Source organism: Biomphalaria glabrata, chromosome 10 (genome assembly GCF_947242115.1).
Source record: "Biomphalaria glabrata chromosome 10, xgBioGlab47.1, whole genome shotgun sequence".
NCBI lineage: Eukaryota > Metazoa > Mollusca > Gastropoda > Planorbidae > Biomphalaria > Biomphalaria glabrata.
Window position 1 is genome coordinate 26,621,803 of NC_074720.1, and position 24,161 is coordinate 26,645,963.

The 24,161-nt window shown below is 40.2% G+C and overlaps 1 protein-coding gene across 4 annotated transcripts in view; it reads right to left on the reverse strand.

Annotated features, from left to right (window-relative positions):
• LOC106069518 (serine/threonine-protein kinase 38-like) overlaps positions 1–24,161 on the reverse strand; it is a 234,674-nt gene that overhangs the window by 11,337 nt on the left and 199,176 nt on the right. For all 4 annotated transcript variants that reach the window (XM_056043625.1, XM_056043624.1, XM_056043621.1 and 1 more), the window contains 7 exons: positions 13,051–13,173; positions 6,096–6,179; positions 5,642–5,765; positions 2,922–3,076; positions 2,232–2,355; positions 1,812–1,873; positions 306–423 (listed from right to left, as the gene is read on the reverse strand). In XM_056043625.1, coding sequence (XP_055899600.1) covers positions 306–423; positions 1,812–1,873; positions 2,232–2,355; positions 2,922–3,076; positions 5,642–5,765; positions 6,096–6,179; positions 13,051–13,173 — 790 coding nt within the window. The remainder of the gene's footprint in view (positions 1–305; positions 424–1,811; positions 1,874–2,231; positions 2,356–2,921; positions 3,077–5,641; positions 5,766–6,095; positions 6,180–13,050; positions 13,174–24,161) is intronic.

Here is a 24,161-nt window from a genome sequence, read left to right on the forward strand (position 1 = left end):
GACATTGTGCTGGTCACAGAAACAGATGACTTTTACATCATCTTACCCATAGATCACAAGGTCTGAAATGGGTACTAAATTTTTATAGTATAGTTTATAAGCTTTTGGCAGGAATCATTTAGCAACAAATTTTTCTCATTACTTTAACATGTATTTAAACCACCCTTTTCAAAAATTAAAATATATATATGTATATATTGAAAATAAATTAAAACACGTAAGACTTATGAAATTTCTCAAGAAAAAGGACTTGAAACTATTGTTAGCTTCACCACCAAATATTGTTCTACTAAAGTATCACTGACCTATGAGCATCTCATACATGATAACACCCAGCGACCACCAATCACAGGAACTAGAGTAGCCATTCTGCATGAAAACCTCTGGTGCTATATAGTCTGGTGTCCCGACCGTGGAGTAGGCCTAGACCATATACAAAGCAATAAGCAATCATCTCTAACTATAACATACATGGGGTATATTTTGGAGAATAGATTAAGAAGAGACTATTAAGAGACATTATAGTTACTTAGTAAGTAAATGTAAAGATGTCATAGGCAATCTCCTTTTTTCCCCACTGTAACTCCCCCACCCCATCACACATCTAAGATGACTAAGCAAAACTCCTCTTTCAAAGATCTGTAAATGTATGAAGACTAATGATAGTATATTCTTACACACACTATTAGTAACAAAGTCCAAATTAGATGAATAAATTTTGTATATAGAGATGATTGATGTCTATAGTGTTATGAGATGTATTCTTCAAATTCTTATTCCTTAACTATAAATATATAATAAATATATGCACAAGATAAAGCTTAATTTTAATGAGGCAAATTCAAAACAGCTTCATACAATTTCCCTTTTTATGAAAGTTTGGGGGGAAATAAGTTACTCAATTCAAACTAAATATTTCTTTAGCACAAGATGAACAATCTTATGCATAGTTTTAAGTTAAAGCACTCAAGTGTCTATGTTCATAGGTATCTAAAGATAGTAGCACTCGTGTCTATAATGTAGCTAGATAAACTATTTATGGTAGCACTTACTTGAGTCTCTCATGTACATTAATGTCAAGACAAAATGGTATTTGTATATATGATGCTTAATTTTCTATTGGAGCAACAAGTGAACAGTAAAATAGTTATCTAGTCTGATAGGAAACGTGTATGTTTCATGAGACTAGTCAGTTATATAATAGCACCAGAAACCAGTCATGAACCAACAAGCCCAGTTTTACATGATAGCTGTATAGTTCTCTAGACCTGAGGCTTGTGGTCTAAAGGGCAGTTGATAAAGTTCTCATGGTTAATTAGTGTGTCATGTGGTCAGCACAATGACATACCACCTTCACTTTTCCCCAATAAATGTCATGTACCCATCAGAACTGGCTGGACTCATAGGCACCCTCAAAATCCCAAAATTAAAAATCCCGGTCTTCACCAGGATTTAAACCTGGGATCCCTCAGTTCAGAAGCCAAGCACTTTACCATTCAGTCACTGCGCCTCCCCAGGCTCCATTACATCATAGCTTATATCTCATGACTAGAAGGCAGACCAAATCTAATGGTACATTTCTTTAGTAGGTCAGAACAAGTCCAGACATATTTAATGGCTCTAGCTCCTATACGGTATCCAAAAAAAACAACAACCATGATAAGAAAATAGTAGATCAGGGACAAATAGGCCAAAGCAGCCACATCCAGACTCTTTGAATAGTCAAGGTGACAAATATCAATGGACACCAACCCACAAGCAGCTATTTGTGCATTAGTTTTAAACTAACAAATGAGCACAGCACTTCTCACCAATGCTCTGCGATTTCTTTTCCAGCTTTCTGCTTTTCTTTTAGAGTCCATAGGATTTCCATCTGTTGAAAGGAAAACAAAGTTGAAAGCAATCCTTGAATATTTTTATTATTATTCTATTATTATTTAGACAAAGCCCAGTGCTCTATTATTGTTATATAACCTAGCCTACAACAGTAGAGATCAAAGCCTGAATACATTAGGATCAGGATCTGTAGTATTCAATGTAGTGACTACATCACACACACACATTTGTATCCAACAACTTGTACTGTATAAGCATCTTCAGAGGTCAGTGCTATACTAGGAGTCTTCAAATGGCATCAGTAGATTTCTGATACCACTCAAGATAAAACAAGACATTTTTACTACTATTAATGTGATGAAAGATGAACTGGTTAAAGGTTCTAGAGAACTTACTTGCTAAATCTTTCCCAAAGTTTGAAGTTCTCCCAGAGTGTGAGGTCAAATCTTTGTAAAAATCTGTTCGGTGAGACTTTTTCATCCCCGTACATAAACCAAAGTCTGACAACTTGATGTGACCCTGTGAGAACAAAGCCAAGTTCTAGAGCAACAATCAATCTGTGTACACATACCTCTAGGGTAGACTAATCTAACCATCTTTATCTTTGTCAACACCACCCAGGCCTTTCAAATTGTTCCTATACTAGTTTCAAACATGACAAGTGAGCAAAGAAAAGTTGAAGTGTTCTCTCTTATGAGAACAAGTACATTGGGTTTAAGGATGTACTTTCATGAATGACTAAATGTCTAGTTGATAGCTTTGTTAAGTCTTGCATTATTTACAATGAAAATGAACTTCCAATAAGAGGTTCATGGGTTGCCCTCATACAAGGATGAGAAGACAATTTGTGTTATTAAGTCACTTTGGATTGCTTTCTGGTATGGAAAATACAAACAAAACATTTCAAGCAAGTTTTCTTCAGATGGGCAAAGCCTACAAATACAACTTGCGTACTTTAAATATTCGTTCACAAATGAACCAGAGTAACAAAGTGTTAAGATAATAAATTAAAAATAATCTTGGTCATTCTGGAAGATTCTGACCAAGTTATCTAACAAAAGATTCAAGTTTAAGGTGAGACTAACCTTGTTATCTAACAAAAGATTGTCTGGCTTAATATCTCTGTGAATAAATCCCAGCTTGTGTATAGAGTCTATGGCTAGAACTGTCTCTGCTACATAGAACTGGGTTTGTTCTTCTGTCAGGGTGTCTTTCTTCATCAGCAGTGTCATCATGTCACCTGAGAACACAATGATACTTCTCAACGTGAAACTTTAAAAAGCATTTAACATATGCAAATTGGGTGCTTTTAATAAATGTAGTCTTATAAAACATGGTAGTCTATATAAATGTAGTAGTCTTATAAAACATGGTAGTCTATATAAATGTAGTAGTCTTATAAAACATGGTAGTCTATATAAATGTAGTAGTCTTATAAAACATGGTAGTCTATATAAATGTAGTAGTCTTATAAAACATGGTAGTCTATATAAATGTAGTAGTCTTATGAAACATGGTAGTCTATATAAATGTAGTAGTCTTATAAAACATGGTAGTCTATATAAATGTAGTAGTCTTATAAAACATGATAGTCTATATAAATGTAGTAGTCTTATAAAACATGGTAGTCTATATAAATGTAGTAGTCTTATAAAACATGGTAGTCTATATAAATGTAGTAGTCTTATGAAACATGGTAGTCTATATAAATGTAGTAGTCTTATAAAACATGGTAGTCTATATAAATGTAGTAGTCTTATAAAACATGGTAGTCTATATAAATGTAGTAGTCTTATAAAACATGGTAGTCTATATAAATGTAGTAGTCTTATAAAACATGGTAGTCTATATAAATGTAGTAGTCTTATAAAACATGGTAGTCTATATAAATGTAGTAGTCTTATAAAACATGGTGGTCTATATAAATGTAGTAGTCTTATGAAACATGGTGGTCTATATAAATGTAGTAGTCTTATGAAACATGGTGGTCTATATAAATGTAGTAGTCTTATAAAACATGGTAGTCTATATAAATGTAGTAGTCTTATGAAACATGGTGGTCTATATAAATGTAGTAGACTTTTGAAATATTGTTGCATAAATAATGTCAACATTATGATGGCAATATGGTAAAACATACAACTTAGAATCTAGTTTGATTCCTAGCTATTTAACAGCTTAAAGGTACATGAAAACCAGAAATGCTTTGACACATGACTTATTGACAACAGAGATGAGCTCATGTCTTTTGGAATTGTAGAAAATCAGGAATTCTATGATGTACTGTAGTACCCTAGCTCTTAATACACTTTTATTTAGTTATCCACTTGTAGTTGGGGAAAGTAAAGGCGGTTGGTGGTTGTGCTGGCCACATGACACCCATAAATCAAGCTACTTACTAAATAATGGGGAAAGTTGCAAACCTAAAGGAGTATTTGTTGCTCAATATGAACACATTAGCCAGTTCAATGGGAACATTTCACTTTGGAGTTAATACACTGTATTAATAAAAGCCAGTTCAATGGGAACATTTCACTTTGGAGTTAATACACTGTATTAATAAAAGTCAGTTCAATAATTTGTGTTTCCCCCTCTCCCATAAAGACTGGTGTGAAATAAGTCAACACAGCCCTAATACCTTCCCCCAGCTAGATCTAGCACACTACAGAGGTCTCCCTACAGAACTGCACCCCATTTGATTGATAGTCAGGCCCCACAGAGTTATTTACCCTTGGGCTGACTAGTTCAAATGCAGGTAGGACTAACATGACTAGGGCCCACTGCATGTAAATTTGAACCCAAGTAATGTTCATGACTTGGCCAGATGGTGTAGAGATGGACTGAATTAGTCAGCACTCCATTACACATCTACATCTGTTCATTAAAGCCTCTAGCATATGATCTAGAACTGCTGTACACATGAAGGAAATGATGAGCTAGTTGTAAAGCTAATAGAGAGAACAATTTGTTGTTTTTCAAGACAGAAATCAAATACCAGAATACAGTTCAATATTTATTTGTTCACCAACATACTTCAAGCACCAGTGGACAACACTGTCCCAAGACTAAATGTAAAATGTATTTCATCTCTTCAAGTGTCCCCAATTCTCTACAAAGAGGAACTAGCTTCAGACTGGCATGTGCAACTTGTACTGAAAATGGGGAGGGGGGGGGGAGATGGAATATAAACAGACATGGGGTTCACTGCTCTAGGTAGTATGTTGAACATATGTAGGTCACATCTACAGATTCTGTGCTGATGCTTTAAGTTTGTGCACACTTTTGAGAGGGGTGCAGTTAAGATTTCTAGCTTACATGAAGAAAATATATTTTATAAAGGTCAAATGACAACAAAACATCTTCACAAACTAGTCACTTGGATCCTTGACAATACAATTAAAGTGAAAGAAACAATTCAGACAGTGAAATTGAAAAAAAAAAAACAAATACTTTCAACACACACACACAAAATGTTGAAGATGAAAAGGCCATAACAGGATCAGGGGGTGCAACTCCTGAGTTGGAAAAGATTGAGTTACATCTGTTCAGTTTCCTGAAAGGTCATCCAGTGGCTGGGATGAAAGGTGAACTCTAGGTGTTACAATGATGGCAAACACAACAATGTGTGGGACAATGGCAGCAGAGAATGTTAATTAAGATTTAGACCTTAGGTGTGAGCAAACTACACCCCTCCCCCCTCCTTTCCACTTCAGTGCCTCTAAACCAAAGTAACACAGACATCTAATAACAACCACTCTGACAATGCTAGAGACATGACTATGTGTGCAGTGTGCTGTCTGCTTACCTCCAGGGAGGAACTCCATGATCAGGTACAGGCTACTGGTGTCCTGGAAGGAATAGTACATCTTCACAACCCACTGGTGGTCAGCTTCTGCAAGAATATCACGTTCTGCACGGACATGGGCTATCTGGAAAGAAGAAAGATCAGCAGAGAAAACAGATCAAAATTAATACAAGAGAGAGAGAGAGAATGAATGGAATGATGAAAAACAAAAAAGTAAAGTTGTCCTTTCAGATCTTGCAATCTATGCGGCAGATGTTTCTTTGGCCCACTGTCAATGAGGGTGTTATGTGGTTAGCACAACAACCCCCCCCCCCCCCAAACTAATGTCAGTTACCCATTAGAGCTGGGTAGACTTAGGTGGATTCGATTCCAGGACCCTTCAGTGTGGAAGCCAAGCACTTGACCACTCAGCCACCATGCCTCCGGGGCAGTGTTAATGTGTTCTAGCACTTACCTGATCTTTCTCCACCATGTCTGCTTTCCTTAAGATCTTCATGGCATACACATGACCTGTGTCTTTCTTCTGGACCAGACGGACCTAGTGAAACAGAAGCAAAGTCTCCCAAACATATACCATACAGACAAAAAATATAAACAGACACACATGTAGACACAGAGACACACATGTAGACACAGAGACACACATATGTAAAGAGGACACATGCTAAACAAAGCTGTAAAACAAGAAGGAAGAGAATTAGATTCCAACCCAATCAGTACTGCCCTAGGCCTTGACTGAGACTATTGAGCTCACTCCTGTAGGTCTGGTACATAACTTGTATTCTCAGATCTAGTGGAAACTTTGCACTATTATTTATTGCTCTAACAAAGCATGAATAAAAAATTACCAATTATTTTATCAATTAGTCGTAATTAATAAATTCTATAGAGACAGTGACTAACTTATTAGGTCAGCAATCCTAATAGACAAATGACAGTGACTAACTTATTAGGTCAGCAATCCTAATAGACAAATGACAGTGACTAACTTATTAGGTCAGCAATCCTAATAGACAAATGACAGTGACTAACTTATTAGGTCAGCGATCCTAATAGACAAATGACAGCGACTAACTTATTAGGTCAGCAATCCAAATAGACAAAAGACAGTGACTAACTTATTAGGTCAGCAATCCAAAAGGCAAGTAGTTCTACGTCAGGTCACTAAGTGTCCAGTTAGAAGTCATGAGTCAGTCAAGCAAGCCAAAAACAAATAAATGCTCTCCCTCTCTGTCAACATATGACACAAACAATGAAATCAAAGTGTTGGTTTGATCAGAGCAAGCAATGGTTTGAACCAGCAGAGATTTCATCCAGTTGGACCACTTGGCCTACACAAAGTATGTACTCAGTACAAGTCCCATGAAGTAAGTCCAGGCAATATCTACAGTGGTGACACTAGTAGTCCATGTAGTGCACTAAACAGTTGATCAACAGGTGTTCTACCTACAGACATTGAATGATGGGAACATTTGGTTATAATGCCATACAAACGGACATCATTCCAGACTAGAATGTATTTGTCAAGGATTTAGAATGTAGGTCACCTGTTGTTCCAATCTTGGTGCATCTTTTAGTTTCATAGTCTATTAAACACAAACACACCAGAAACGTTCAAGATGTCAGCAACAACAAAACAACCAATGAATGGAGTGGGAAGGGCTGGGCATGTCATTCCATAAATGAGTCAATTTTGTCATTTCATAAATGAGTCAATTTTGTCATTTCATAAATGAGTCAATTTTGTCATTCCATAAATGAGTCAATTTTGTCATTCCATAAATGAGTCAATTTTGTCATTTCATAAATGAGTCAATTTTGTCATTTCATAAATGAGTCAATTTTGTCATTCCATAAATGAGTCAATTTTGTCATTTCATAAATGAGTCAATTTTGTCATTTCATAAATGAGTCAATTTTGTCATTCCATAAATGAGTCAATTTTGTCATTCCATAAATGAGTCAATTTTGTCATTCCATAAATGAGTCAATTTTGTCATTTCATAAATGAGTCAATTTTGTCATTCCATAAATGAGTCAATTTTGTCATTCCATAAATGAGTCAATTTTGTCATTCCATAAATGAGTCAATTTTATCATTCCATAAATGAGTCAATTTTGTCATTCCATAAATGAGTCAATTTTGTCATTCCATAAATGAGTCAATTTTGTCATTCGTACTTGAATAGTTCTATCAGTCCATCATTTGATGGAGTAGTGTCCTGTGTCACAACTGCACAACCTTCCCCAAACCCAGATAATGACATCATTCTAGGTGAGGAAAGTGTGAACCACAAGGCTTATCACAGTTATCATGACTAGGTCAGGAGAATAGGTAAGCACATTGATACAGTCAACTTGTTGACAGGCTGAAGTGTTCGCGCACATGTTTGAACACACCAATTGATCACAGTACAATCAAAACTGTATTAATCGTGTATAAACATTGCAAACAGCAAAACTGCAAGAGTCCCCTAGTTCTTTCTGGATATTACTCCTCCGGTGTCTTCAAAATGTGCTACGCCTCTGGTGACTATATCCTCCAGTCTGCTTAAAATAATGCACCTCAACGCCCAGTCATGCAGTAACAAAGCTCTTGAGCTTGCAGACACCATCACTGATGATAGCTACGACATCGTTTTCCTTAGTGAGACATGGTTTAAAGAAGTTGGTGATGAGCCAAGAACCATTGAGCTAACGCCACCAGGCTTTCTTTTAAAGAGTCTACCTCGAAAAACAGGCAGCGGAGGGGGCTTAGCAATACTGTACAGAGATAGTCTAGCCAAGTATGTAACAATAAGACCTGAAAGCTCAACGTACACCACCTTTGAGATGTGCGAGTTTCGCCTTTCCCACCACAGTAGAACACTGACTTTTATTTTCCTGTACCGCCCACCACCAAGCAAGAGAAATAAATTGACAACAAAAGTTTTCATCGAAGAATTTCAAGACCTCCTTGACAGTCACATATCAACAAAAGATCTATTTGTCATAGGCGATGTGAACTTGCATTTTGACAGTGAAAATGAGACATACGCGATGTCGCTGAAAAATGCGCTAAAGGATCGAAACTTAGACCAACTGATAAATGTTCCGACACACGTCAAAGGCCATACTCTTGACTGGATTGTTACAAATGCAAGTGAGCTTGTAGACAAACTCAATGTCTCAGACCGCGGCTTGTCAGATCATTTTCTCGTAAACTTTGAAATGCGCCTATCAAAAGCAAAAAGGCCAAAGAAAAACGTGACTTCCCGTAAACTTAAAGCCATAGATATTGCCTCCTTCAAAATGGACGTGACCTCTTTGCTGTTGCAACAGAGCAACACAGACGTTCTCAGCAATTACAATTCTTGCTTGAAAAAGTTGCTGGACAGTCATGCACCTCTTGTCACTCGTACAGTCTCAGTTAGGCCATCTGCACCCTGGTTGACGGAAGACATAAAGACTGCCAAACTTATTCGCCGACGTGCCGAACGTACATTTCAAAAGACAGGTCTGACGATACATCGACAAATATACATACGAGAAAAAAACAAGGTTAACCGTATGATTAGAGACGCAAAAGCTAGTCATATTCGACAAAAAATCGAAAATTCTGATTCTTCAAAGGAGCTATTCAGGATCACCGCTGAAATGTTAGGGGGAGCAAATAACGAACGTTTGCCGTCATCTATCCCATTATCTGAACTTCCTGATTCCTTCAATAGATTCTTCATTGGGAAGATTGAGCAGATTAGAAATGACATGCCATCCCTCTCATCACAGCTTGACCACTCTCCAATTTTTCAAAATACTCCTTTTTGCGAGTTTCAGCGTGTATCTGAAGATTATGTCAAAAGTACTATTTTGAAGATGCCAAATAAGTCATGTGACCTTGATCCCATTCCAACCTCCTTGCTCCTTGAATGTTTAGATGAGCTTGTACCTACAATTACCAACATTGTGAACTCTTCACTGACTTCAGGCATTGTACCACAGCAATTTAAGCATGCACTTGTCAGGCCCTTATTAAAGAAATCCAGTCTTGACCCGGAATGTCTAAAAAACTATCGCCCGGTTTCAAATCTTCCCTTCCTGTCAAAGCTTCTGGAGCGCATCGTGTTAGTGCAAATTCTTTCTCATCTTGAACAGTACTGTCTCTTGGAAGAATTTCAATCTGCATATAGGAAGTGCCGTAGCACAGAGACAGCAGTGGTCAGGGTACTAAACGACTTACTTCACAATTCCGACAAAGGCCACATATCAATTCTTTCTATGCTGGACTTGTCCGCAGCCTTTGATACGCTAGACCATGAAATTATGATGGCCAGATTCTCTGCAACTTTTGGTTTAGCAGGAGTCGTCCTAAAGTGGCTTGGATCCTACCTGACGGAACGCACCCAAAGTGTCGTTGTTAGCGGGACGGAATCAACAAGCTTACTTTTGAAGTACGGAGTACCCCAAGGATCAGTTCTAGGCCCAGTACTGTTCACTATGTACACATATCCACTCAGCGGTGTCATACGGCCAACCGGCATCTTATACCATTTCTTTGCCGATGACTCACAGTTATACGATTCATCAGTACCCTCAGAGGTGTCGCATCTGGCAGAGAAAATCAGTAGTACCGTTGCAAGGGTGAGCGATTGGATGGTTGAAAATAAACTCAAGATGAACGAAGACAAGACAGAAATAATTAAGATTGGCACTAGGAACAATGTCTCAAAAGTTGAAAGCACAGATTCTCTCTTTATCACGAACTGCCATGTTCCTTTTGTCCATGTAGTGCGGAATCTTGGAGTTTTCTTCGACTCAACACTATCTTTCGACCCACACATAAATCAGCTCTGCAAAGGTCTTTATCTGCAGCTGCGCAGATTAGGCCAGATCCGACCATATTTAACAATGGAGTCAACAAAAACGCTAGCTGTGGCATTCATACTCTCCCGCCTTGACTACTGCAACGCCGTGCTAGCAGGTATACCTGATGACAAAATAGCCAAGCTGCAACGTATACAGAACAACGCCGCTCGAATAGTCCTTAAAAAAACTAGACAAGATTCTGCTACTACGCTCTTGCGCACGCTCCATTGGCTTCCCGTGAAAGCGAGAATCGATTACAAGGTCGCCACACTTTGTCATCAGTGTATATATAACAAAGAGATGCCCTTGTACCTTAGCGAACTGATTACTCCATATGTCCCCCAGAGAACCCTGCGCTCAATGGACTCAACGCTTTTAGTAGTGCCACGTTTCTCCCTCAAAAGCTACGGTCTGCGTGCTTTTTCAGTTCACGGACCAAAGGTTTGGAACTCACTCCCCATTGATCTCAGACAGACAACATGCTATACCACTTTTAAGAAGAACATTAAGACCTACTTGTTTAAAACTTTTTTAGATTAACTGTTATTTTGGCAGTTGTGTTTTTGTTTGTAATGTTGTTACAGCGCCTTGAGCCTACATTTTGTTTGTTAACAGCGCTTTATAAATAAAATTATTATTATTATTATTATTATTATTTCTGCTTGTCCCAATCTCAAGAAGTGCCGGTGGTAATGAGAGATAGCATCACATTTCTCTGAGCAGTAAATTAGCTCAGAATGCGGTGCTTCGGAGGCCCTTCGGAGGCCTTCGATGGAAACATCTGTTAATGAAAGCAGATAGGAGTGATAATCTAACAACGTGTAGAGAACCTAGCGTCCTTCTGGTTACATAAGTGAGGATGAAAGGAAGGCCTGATGACCCAGACCATCACACTGTTTCACAAAGTGGCCGTCATCAAGATTAAGGCCATTTAGTTGGTGCTAGTTGGTGTGGCAGTCCTTCACGTTTCTGTAGCGGTTACAGAACAGAAATTGAGTAATTGTGCGGGCCCACGGGTGGAGAGCTTCCGGTCCACGTCAGTCTGTTGTGAGAACTCCTTCCTAGCGATCAACGGATCACGTAATGAGGACGCATTGACGCTCTGAGTTCCTAATGGACTATTGGAGAAAGGTTTCTTGTCTTTTGACAGTATAGACTCTATAGAGGCCATGTTACTTTATATCATTGTGTTACTTTGTCGAAGTCTCTTCTACTTGATCATGACGTAATACTGCTAGTTCACTTGGACTTGACAACAAAATGCACTGTTCTCACCATCCAGTCTAATAGTGTAGAGGACAAGAAACTTGTTCAGTCACATGTACTTTCTAGTAGCATTAGAGTGTCCCTCAATGTTTACACATTTATGTGCTGGGATATATTGACACGTCATCAGACATAGACCAAATGTCATGATTCTCTAAAGACTCAATCACAAACTGACATATTTAACAAGTCAACAAATCAATAGTCAGCCGGACCTGTGAAAGTTACACATCTAAATAAGTCATGTGTATAAGAGAGTTACACATCCAAACTAGTACACGTGTGCTTGTATGTGTGTATCACTTCGGACTACTAGGTCATCTCAGCCATTGTGTTCTCCCCTAGTTTTGTATTGATTAGATCAAAGCCATGTCCAGAGTTCCAGTGTACAGGTTTCATTGAACTAATCACCGCAGACTATCTCGCCACACTCCAGTGCACTACTGCTGACCTAGTGACGCATTTGCTGTGTGACATCACAATGGGCAGTCAACTGGGACCTCAACACTGACCTGCGGCCTCGCAATGTGGGCAGTAAAGACTAATAGCTCGTTGCCACATTGTACAGAGCTGTGAAGTGACAAAGAGCTAATGGTCTTCCACTGCCCACAGGTTGCAGACGTTGCAAGTCAGTTTTCAGGCCTCTCATACGATTGGTCTCAACTCCATCAATCGTTACTGACACTTCATTCCATGATGAGATTGAAATATAATATGGTGTTGACCTTATGGTCACTCACACTATGGAGTGACAAATACAAGAAAAACGTGTAATGAACCAGTGGTGATTTACGGCGCCTAATGAATTGAATATTGACCAGGGGCTGTAACAGTTGACCAGTATGGGGTGAAACGTCTAGAATGAGACAAGTTCCAAAACGAGGTATTTAAAGCTAGGGAGCAGTGTCCAACTTGCCAGTGCCTCTACAGAACTCAAGTCTGGAAAACTTGATAAGCCTTCCTTTTGATGGAAAATCTAGCCTAACATGGAGGGAATACAAAATAACACAACTTTTGGTCCAAGATAAACATTTATGTCCACTTTGTTACTGCAATGAAAAATAAATGTCAATGGAAATGTGATGCTGAATGCTGAAACATTGAATGATGCCTATATATATATATATATATATCAGGGCAGCAGGAGATCTAGCTACATGTACATGGTAGAGATGCCAAAGTCAGGACTTTTCATTATTTGACTTAGTGTCCCTAGCGCTGCCACATGTATGTTTTATTCATTTGATATGAGTAACTGAAGAGTAAATGACACAAAAGGTCAAGAATAAGACACTCACCTCACCAAATGCGCCTCGACCTATGACCTTCAAAGACTCGAAGTCATCTACACCTAACCTTGATCTCTTGAGTCGAAGAAACTCAGTCTCTTTCAGGGCGTGTTGCTGACGACGTTCATTTTTCTGTCCCAAAAAAAAAACAAAAAAACTTTGATTAGCACAGTGTAGCGCCATAGTCTTTGGACCAACAGCACAGTGTAATTAGGGAGTCTTTGGACCAATAGCACAGTGTAGTTAGAGAGCACAGTGTAGTTAGAGAGTCTTTGGACCAACAGCACAGTGTAGTTAGGGAGTCTTTGGACCAATAGCACAGTGTAGTTAGAGAGCACAGTGTAGTTAGAGAGTCTTTGGACCAACAGCACAGTGTAGTTAGGGAGTCTTTGGACCAATAGCACAGTGTAGCGCCATAGTCTTTGGACCAACAGCACAGTGTAATTAGGGAGTCTTTGGACCAATAGCACAGTGTAGTTAGAGAGCACAGTGTAGTTAGAGAGTCCTTGGACCAACAGCACAGTGTAGTTAGGGAGTCTTTGGACCAATAGCACAGTGTAGCGCCATAGTCTTTGGACCTACAGCACAGTGTAGTTAGGGAGTCTTTGGAACAATAGCACAGTGTAGTTAGAGAGCACAGTGTAGTTAGAGAGTCTTTGGACCAACAGCACAGTGTAGTTAGGGAGTCTCTGGACCATTAGCACAGTGTAGCGCCATAGTCTTTGGACCAATAGCACAGTGTAGCGCCATAGTCTTTGGACCAATAGCGCAGTGTAGCGCCATAGTCTTAGGACCATTAGCACAGCGTAGCGCCATAGTCTTTGGACCAATAGCACAGTGTAACGCCATAGTCTTTGGACCAATAGTGCAGTGTAGCGCCATAGTCTTTGGACCAATAGCACAGTGTAGCGCCATAGTCTTTGGACCAATAGCACAGTGTAGCGCCATAGTCTTTGGACCAACAGCACAGTGTAGTTAGGGAGTCTTTGGACCAATAGCACAGTGTAGTTAGAGAGTCTTTGGACCAATAGCACAGTGTAGTTAGGGAGTCTTTGGACCAATAGCACAGTGTAGCGCCACAGTCTTTGGACAAACAACACAGTGTAGTTAGGGAGTCTTTGGACCAACAGTCCAGTGTAGCGCCATATTCTTTGGACCAATAGCACAGTGTAGTTAGGGAGTCTTTGGACCATTAGCACAGTGTAGCGCCATAGTCTTTGGACCAACAGCCCAGTGTAGCGCCAAATTTTTTGGACCAACAGCACAGTGTAGTTAGGGAGTCTTTGGACCATTAGCACCGTGTAGCGCCATAGTCTTTGGACCAATAGCACAGTGTAGCGCCATAGTCTTTGGACCAATAGCACAGAGTAGTTAGGGAGTCTTTGGACCATTAGCACAGTGTAGCGCCATAGTCTTCGGACCAATAGCACAGTGTAGCGCCATAGTCTTTGGACCAATAGCACAGAGTAGTTTGGGAGTCTTTGGAACATTAGCACAGTGTAGCGCCATAGTCTTTGGACCAATAGCACAGAGTAGTTAGGGAGTCTTTGGAACATTAGCACAGTGTAGCGCCATAGTCTTTGGACCAATAGCACAGAGTAGTTAGGGAGTCTTTGGAACATTAGCACAGTGTAGCGCCATAGTCTTTGGACCACTAGCACAGCGTATACAGTTTTGGATAGCACATAGTCTTTGGATAACTTAATTTGAACATCAGCTAACACAGAAATTTGTGTTCCTCAAGATCTTCACATATTTTTTTTTTTTTTTGCTTTCGCTTAAATAATATAAACATGCAAACTATAAAAAAAAAAAATCTTTCAATAATATAGAAGTTCTTTCCCTTATTTGATATCAAACAAATAATTAATTACCAATAATTAATTGACTAATCAGTTAATTTTTAAATTGATTCAAGTATTGTTAGGTACAATAAATAATTATTAAAGGTTTCAACTTGATCCGAGAAAGGTGTGGTAGTGTTCAATTTTCTAGGGCTAATGGAACAAAACATTACATATTTAGCCATGAATATTGAAGGATTAATTTCACTTGTTAGTATCAAACAAAATATATTACCAGTAATTAATTGACTAATTGGATAACTTTTTTGGTAATAGGCGATATTATGCCGCCCACGCCTGATCCGGTTCTTTCTGTGGTCTTACTGTAGACAATAAGCTCCTAAACCTACCCTCCAAAGCTGTACCATCGCAAATTAATATTAAGCCGAAAAAAAATAATTTAGTTTTCAAGTTCTTTTATCATTGTTGTAATGAAAAATACGCCATTTTGTTTACTACGTTCTTAAGAGGATGTAACTCTCCATCCCAGAAGTTTAAAAAACAATAAACTAAGAGCAAGTATCACTGAACTATATATTATTTTGATGGAATTTAGTATGATCAAAATTTAGATTTAGTGCTAGGTTTAGGGTTAGGTTTAGGAATAGGTTTAGAATTAGGGTTAGGGTTAGAATTAGGTTTAGGGTTAGGATTAGGTTTAGAATTAGGTTTAGGGTTAGGTTTAGGATTAGGTTTAGGATTAGGTTTAGGATTAGGTTTAGGATTAGGATTATTAGGTTTAGAATTAGGGTTAGGGTTAGAATTAGGGTTAGGTTTAGTGCTAGGTTTAAGATTAGGTTTAGGTTTACTGCTAGGTTTAGGGTTAGGGGTTTGGGGTTAGGTTAAGGTTTAGAATTAGGGTTAGTTTTAGGATTAGGGTTAGAATAGGTTTAGTGAAACCTAACCCTAACCTTAAATCTAACCCTAAACCTAGCACTAACCCTAAACCTAACCCTAAACCTAGCACTAACCCTAAACCTAAATACTAAACCTAACCCTAAACCTAACCCTAAACTTAATTCCCTAAACCTAGTACCATAGTACTAAACCTAAATACTAACCCTAAACCTAATTCTAAACCTAACCCTAATTCTATACCTAATTCTTATTCTAAACCTAACCCTAAACCTAGCAGTAAACCTTTTATTTTGATCATACTAAACCTAATCCTAAACTATAATATAGTGCTCCAAACGATATATAGTTCAGTGACATTTTTTTCTTTACTTCCTCTCCAGAACATCATAACAATATGGCGTTGCCTCTATAACAGCAATAATAAGGAACCATAAAAACTAAATATTTTTTTTTCGGCTTAATATTAATTTGCGATGGTACAGCTTTGGAGGGTAGGTTTATGAGCCTATGGTCTACGGTAGGACCACAGAAAGAACCGGATCAGGCGTGGGAGGCATAATATCGCCTATTACCACTTTTTTTAAATTGATTCATGTCTTGTCTATACCAATAAATAATTGTGCCAAGTTCCACCTAGATCCGAGAATGGGCGAGGGAGAAATAAAGTGTACAAACTTTTGACCAGAGTTAATCTCTTTGTAATATGTCCTTCCTGGTCTTGCTGTCTTTCATTCCATCTAGATTCCTCGATTAATAGATGCTTCTTACAAGTATCTTTCTATAGAGTTCAATAAGAGAAGGGTTTGAAATGCTAGATTGGTGTGGAGACTGCACAGGTCAACTTGGAGATGCTGAAGACAAAGACTGGCATGGAGTCTGTTTCATCAGGTGTGTGACCAACACGCCCTAGTTCAAGTGAACTGTACTATACCAAATAAAGGCAACAGCCTTGAATGTATATTGGAGACAGAACGCTGAATCTTTCAACTATTGAACAGCGTAGAAATGTCTAGTTCATTCAGTAGGTCTGGGTTAAGGCGGGTGTGTGTGTAGTGTGACTCAAAACAGAGAGAGAGAGAGAGAGAGAGAGAGAGAGAGCGAGCTAGTTGAGTCACCAAGCCAAGTGACATGTGCACATGAACGACTCATTGTCACTTAACGTTCATGAGACAACTGTCTGCTTGACTTGTTGCCTTGCTAGAGTACACACACACACACACTGCTTCTAGTACTCACATGTTGATATTAAATACCAGTGCCTCAGCAGGGTAATGTCCAACTAATAGAATTTGAATATTCACACTCTCGTTAGGAAAAACGTACAAATTGTGAAAATGTTAAATGTCCTTACAGCCTTACATTCAGACATATCTCAAGGTTGGGCTTCATGATAGAGGAAAAATAGAGAACTAGAGATCTGCGTATTCTTATGGGGTATCCAATGACCCAAGATTTTAATGAAAAAGAAATTAGAAAAGTAAACTACTTTGTAGATCCAGAGCACAAGAAAGTGGAATAAAGCAGACTTAAAACAAAAGAGAGAGAGACAGACAGACAGAGACAGAAAGAGACAGAGATAACAAGAGAGAAAGAGATTCCCTACAAGTAGAACTAATGGCTTTTAGAGTTTCACTGTTGAAAGGCAGTCACGTGATCACGAGTAACACGCTTATAGAAACCATTCTTCCCAAACACTAAGCAGTATTCCATGGACAATGCTGTGTACTTGCTTGAACCAGACAGGGGAGACAGTACATGTATCACAGACAGTATGTTCCATGGACAATGCTGTGTACTTGCTTGAACCAGACAGGGGAGACAGTACATGTATGACAGACAGTATGTTCCATAGACAATGCTGTGTACTTGCTTGAACCAGACAGGGGAGACAGTACATGTATCACAGACAGTATGTTCCATGGACAATGCTGTGTACTTGCTTGAACCAGACAGGGGAGACAGTACATGTATGACAGACAGTATGTTCCATAGACAATGCTGTGTACTTGCTTGAACCAGACAGGGGAGACAGTACATGTATCACAGACAGTATGTTCCATGGACAATGCTGTGTACTTGCTTGAACCAGACAGGGGAGACAGTACATGTATGACAGACAGTATGTTCCATAGACAATGCTGTGTACTTGCTTGAACCAGACAGGGGAGACAGTACATGTATGACAGACAGTATGTTCCATAGACAATGCTGTGTACTTGCTTGAACCAGACAGGGGAGACAGTACATGTATGACAGACAGTATGTTCCATGGACAATGCTGTGTACTTGCTTGAACCAGACAGGGGAGACAGTACATGTATGACAGACAGTGTCCAAGAAGCCAAAACTGTGTATGTTCCATATAGGACAATGTTATTCCTAATATCTCCAGTCTAGACACCTGGACTCGACACGTTCTATTGTGTTTCTGTACACCGAGTCATGTCACACTGTCAATACAATCCCTTTGGTTTCTCTTCCCTTCTCTCCATTTAGGTCAGCGCGCGGGTACCTGAAGCAGTTCGACTTTAGTTCCATATAACAACCTTGCAATAAAACCCCGCCTTCTATTCTGTATCCTTTAAACTACTTTAAAGTGTAGTCTTGTGTAAACACCTTATCTTAGAGACAGGAAACGCAGTCAAGAAAATCCAAGGAATCTCAAGGCGTGAGAATTATGTTTTACAAAGTGATGGCCACCCAAAGCAGACGAATTCACAGATCAAGTTTTCAACTCTTCTAGTTCATGGTCCACGATGTAGATGGAAAACATGGCCACAAATAGTCACGTGATGGTCATAAGCTTTGTCCATTCTCAACCAATGAAGCAGAACACGAAAACTGTCAAAAACATTTCTATAGCTCAGTGCCAGTCTGACTCTCACACACAGGCTCCTTACATTTCTATAGCTCAGTGCCAGTCTGACTCTCACACACAGGCTCCTTACATCTCTATAGCTCAGTGCCAGTCTGACTCTCACACACAGGATCCTTACATCTCTATAGCTCAGTGCCAGTCTGACTCTCACACACAGGCTCCTTACATTACTATAGCTCAGTGCCAGTCTGACTCTCACACACAGGATCCTTACATTTCTATAGCTCAGTGCCAGTCTGACTCTCACACACAGGCTCCTTACATTTCTATAGCTCAGTGCCAGTCTGACTCTCACACACAGGCTCCTTACATCTCTATAGCTCAGTGCCAGTCTGACTCTCACACACAGGCTTCTTACATTTCTATAACTCAGTGCCAGTCTGACTCTCACACACAGGCTCCTTACATTTCTATAGCTCAGTGCCAGTCTGACTCTCACACACAGGCTCCTTACATCTCTATAGCTCAGTGCCAGTCTGACTCTCACACACAGGCTCCTTACATTTCTATAGCTCAGTGCCAGTCTGACTCTCACACACAGGATCCTTACATTTCTATAGCTCAGTGCCAGTCTGACTCTCACACACAGGCTCCTTACATTTCTATAGCTCAGTGCCAGTCTGACTCTCACACACAGGCTCCTTACATCTCTATAGCTCAGTGCCAGTCTGACTCTCACACACAGGCTCCTTACATTTCTATAGCTCAGTGCCAGTCTGACTCTCACACACAGGCTCCTTACATTACTATAGCTCAGTGCCAGTCTGACTCTCACACACAGGCTCCTTACATTACTATAGCTCAGTGCCAGTCTGACTCACACACAGGCTCCTTACATTTCTATAGCTCAGTGCCAGTCTGACTCTCACACACAGGCTCCTTACATTACTATAGCTTGTTTACCTCAGTGCCAGTCTACTTACTCACACACAGGCTCCTTACATTACTATAGCTTGTTTACCTCAGTGCCAGTCTACTGACTCTCACACACAGGCTCCTTACATTACCATAGCTTGTTTAACTCAGTGCCAGTCTGACTCTCACACACAGGCTCCAGCTTGTTTAACTCAGTGTCTGTATGGTTTATCCCACTACTGACTCTCACACACAGGCTCCTTACATTACCATAGCTTGTTTAACTCAGTGTCAGTCTGGTTTATCCTACTACTGACTCACACACACAGGCTCCTTACATTACCATAGCGTGTCAGTCTGGTTTATCCTACTACTGACTCACACACACTGGCTCCTTACATTACCATAGCGTGTTTAACTCAGTGTCAGTCTGGTTTATCCTACTACTGACTCACACACACTGGCTCCTTGCACGACTTCGTGTACGGTTTCGTTAGTTCTGGCTCAATACATAGCATGCGAAGTTAGTTGACTGATTAGAAAGGTTGGAACAAATGTTTGAGATTCCTTGGATTTATGAACCGAGTGAAAAAAACTAGCAGCTACCATTTAGAGTTTTTGAGAGCGACAGATTTATGTCAAGAAATCATATTAGGTCAAGGTCACCAGAGTCATGATCAAACGCAGGTCACCCGTGTCACTAAACAGAATTCATAACCGACTATCTAGCAATAGGGCAATATCAGGTGTGTTGTGTCTTTTATATACCCAACTATTTCCAACCCTTCCACCGCCAGAGGGCCTGTACAGTCAGTGAACAACTAGACAAATGTCTACTAAGTCGAAGAGGCCGTGAAATGAAATGTTCTTGTGTCAACTAATGTAGGAAGTCCTGCTAAATAGAGCACGAGCTGGCTGTGACGTCACTGAAGCCAAAATCAAATGAACTTTGTCTCGGCAGTCCAATGAGCTCAAACTACTATGACCAAATGACGGCTCAAGAAATCAGTGTCCACTCCTTCAACTGGACACACATCAATGACACGTCCCGATGCAGACATGTTGGTGGGGAGGTAATGCGTTTGTCTTCCGAATCTGTTCAAACAGAGGCGTAGTCAGGGTGGTCAAGGGGGCATGATGCCCCGGGCGCCACTCTCTGGGGGGGGGGGGGGGGAGGCGCAACACGCAGAGAGGCGTCAAAAATATAAATTATTGTAGATATTTGAGTTAGGTAATACATTCTAAGTTTATTTGTATTCTATCATTATGAAATATTTTTTTTATAAGCCTCTATTTCTATGTGATGTTCATGGAAAGGGGGGGGGGGACAATAAAGTTTCTTGCCCCGGTTGCACGTTTTGCTCACGACGCCTCTGGATTCGAATCCTGATGAGGACTGGTATTCTTGGGCAAACGAGCTAAGGCTTAAAACACAACCCTGACCTGTATCTCTTATTGGGACGTCCTGAACACAAGAATGAGTTTCAAACACTCACACATATGACTAGAGCAACACCTTGAGTAAAATTACACGAGAGACACTCCAGGACAGTACACTTAGAAGTAAAGTAAAAATTAAAGACCAAACCACCATTACTCACCGGCTACGCCCGTTATTGTTTATTTCAACCTCCGCCCCTGCTTTTTATTCTGCATCTACAATAAAACGGCCCGCATTTTAACGGCCCCCTAAGTCTAACATTTTTAGCCCGTGATTTCTAGTATCTGTTGAAATGGAACGGTCCGCTCTCTTTCCTATTTTTCTCTGGACCTCGACTCCCCCCCCCCCCCGACCCCCAAAAGCTTATCAACTCACTCTGTCTGGTACAAGTTTTGTACTTTTCCCTAAACACATTCTCTGATGAAGTTGAAACTTAACACAATTATTTGTTATATCTAACAAAACATGAATCAATTAAAAAAACAATTAGCTAATTATTTAATTAATTATTTGTAATTATTTTGTCTAGTATCGAAAAAGGGAAATAAATTTTACTTGTATATGTGGAGTTTATATATATATATATATATATATATATATATATATATATATATATATATATATATATATATATATATATATATATATATATATATATATATATATATATATATATTCTCTTACACGCAAGAATGCTTAATAACGGTTTTGTTTAACGGAATAACAGACATTGATGAATAACCAATAAGTCCATTTCATTCTGATATACGACGAATTTCAAAGATACAAATTTCAAAGATTCGACAGATGGCCCAGCGATTTTATTTTTTTTTTTACTTTCGCGCGGTTCGCGGAGCAGTGGCAACACAGTCCCATAAGAGACAGCTCATCTCGACAACACAGATAAGCTGGGCTAAGACAGCTCATCTCGTCAACACACTACGATAAGCTGGGCTGAGACAGCTCATCTTGCAAACACACTACGATAAGCTGGGCTGAGACAGCTCATCTCGGCAACACAGATAAGCTGTGCTGAGACAGCTCATCTCGGCAACACAGATAAGCTGTGCTGAGACAGCTCATCTCGGCAACACAGAACGATAAGCTGGGCTGAGACAGCTCATCTCGGCAACACAGAACGATAAGCTGGGCTGAGACAGCTCATCTTGCCAACACACTACGATAAGTTGGGCTGAGACAGCTCATCTCGCCAACACAGAACGATAAGCTGGGCTGAGACAGCTCATCTCGGCAACACAGATAAGCTGTGCTGAGACAGCTCATCTCGGCAACACAGATAAGCTGTGCTGAGACAGCTCATCTCGGCAACACAGAACGATAAGCTGGGCTGAGACAGCTCATCTCGGCAACACAGAACGATAAGCTGGGCTGAGACAGCTCATCTTGCCAACACACTACGATAAGTTGGGCTGAGACAGCTCATCTCGCCAACACAGAACGATAAGCTGGGCTGAGACAGCTCATCTCGGCAACACAGAACGATAAGCTGGGCTGAGACAGCTCATCTTGCCAACACACTACGATAAGTTGGGCTGAGACAGCTCATCTCGCCAACACAGAACGATAAGCTGGGCTGAGACAGCTCATCTCGGCAACACAGAACGATAAGCTGGGCTGAGACAGCTCATCTCGACAACACAGAACGATAAGCTGGGCTGAGACAGCTCAACTCGACAACACAGAACGATAAGCTGGGCTGAGACAGCTCATCTCGGCAACATAACACGATAAGCTGGGCTGAGACAGCTCAACTCGACAACACAAAACGATAAGCTGGGCTGAAACAGCTCATCTCGGCAACATAACACGATAAGCTGGGCTGAGACAGCTCATCTCGACAACACAGAACGATAAGCTGGGCTGAAACAGCTCATCTCGGCAACATAACACGATAAGCTGGGCTGAGACAGCTCATCTCGACAACACAGAACGATAAGCTGGGCTGAAACAGCTCATCTCGGCAACATAACACGATAAGCTGGGCTGAGACAGCTCATCTCGACAACACAGATAAGCTGTGCTGAGACAGCTCAACTCGGCAACACAAAACGATAAGCTGGGCTGAGACAGCTCAACTCGGCAACACAAAACGATAAGCTGGGCTGAAACAGCTCATCTCGGCAACATAACATGATAGGCTGGGCTGAGACAGCTCATCTCGACAAGACAGATCGATAAGCTGGGCTGAAACAGCTCATCTCGGCAACATAACACGATAAGCTGGGCTGAGACAGCTCATCTCGACAAGACAGATCGATAAGCTGGGCTGAAACAGCTCATCTCGGCAACATAACACGATAAGCTGGGCTGAGACAGCTCATCTCGGCAACACAAAACGATAAGCTGGGCTGAAACAGCTCAACTCGGCAACACAAAACGATAAGCTGGGCTGAGACAGCTCAACTCGGCAACACAAAACGATAAGCTGGGCTGAAACAGCTCATCTCGGCAACATAACATGATAGGCTGGGCTGAGACAGCTCATCTCGACAAGACAGATCGATAAACTGGGCTGAGACAGCTCATCTCGACAAGACAGATCGATAAACTGGGCTGAGACAGCTCATCTCGACAAGACAGATCGATAAACTGGGCTGAGACAGCTCATCTCGGCAACACGACCACTCTTTCTAACACCGTATGTCTCGACACTTATAAAAAAAAACTCGGTACATAATTGACTGAAATTTTGGTAACAGGCTTGTATTACCATGAATTAAATATGTACCAAACATGCTAAACTAGAGGCAGACCTAATCAAGGAACAACACTACAAGCATGTTACACAATCCTACAGGACAAGTTGCCAAATATTCATCCAAGCGTGACTGCAGTAGACCATGGCGGCCACGCACCAGTGAACATGACACGTTAAGAAATCTGATCTGCTTAGCAAGGGAACACACATTGTAATGAAAACAAGTGTTCAGTTAGACAGCACGCGCCAACAGCAAGTCAAGATACCAGCAAGAACTTGTACTTTACTACAACATTGGGGAGGGGACTACGATTTCTCTAGGAGAGACTCAGACCTGCGATAATGTTTACTAGATCTAGACCCTAGGTAAATAGATTCAGATGATTAGCTTTAAAAAAATAATAAATATGCTTACTTTTTATTCTACGGAAACTGGGCAGACGGCTTTAACACAAGCAAAATATAAAAATACTTACGAAAAAAAAAAATCAACAACAAAATTTGTGCTAAGGGAGAACTCCACAT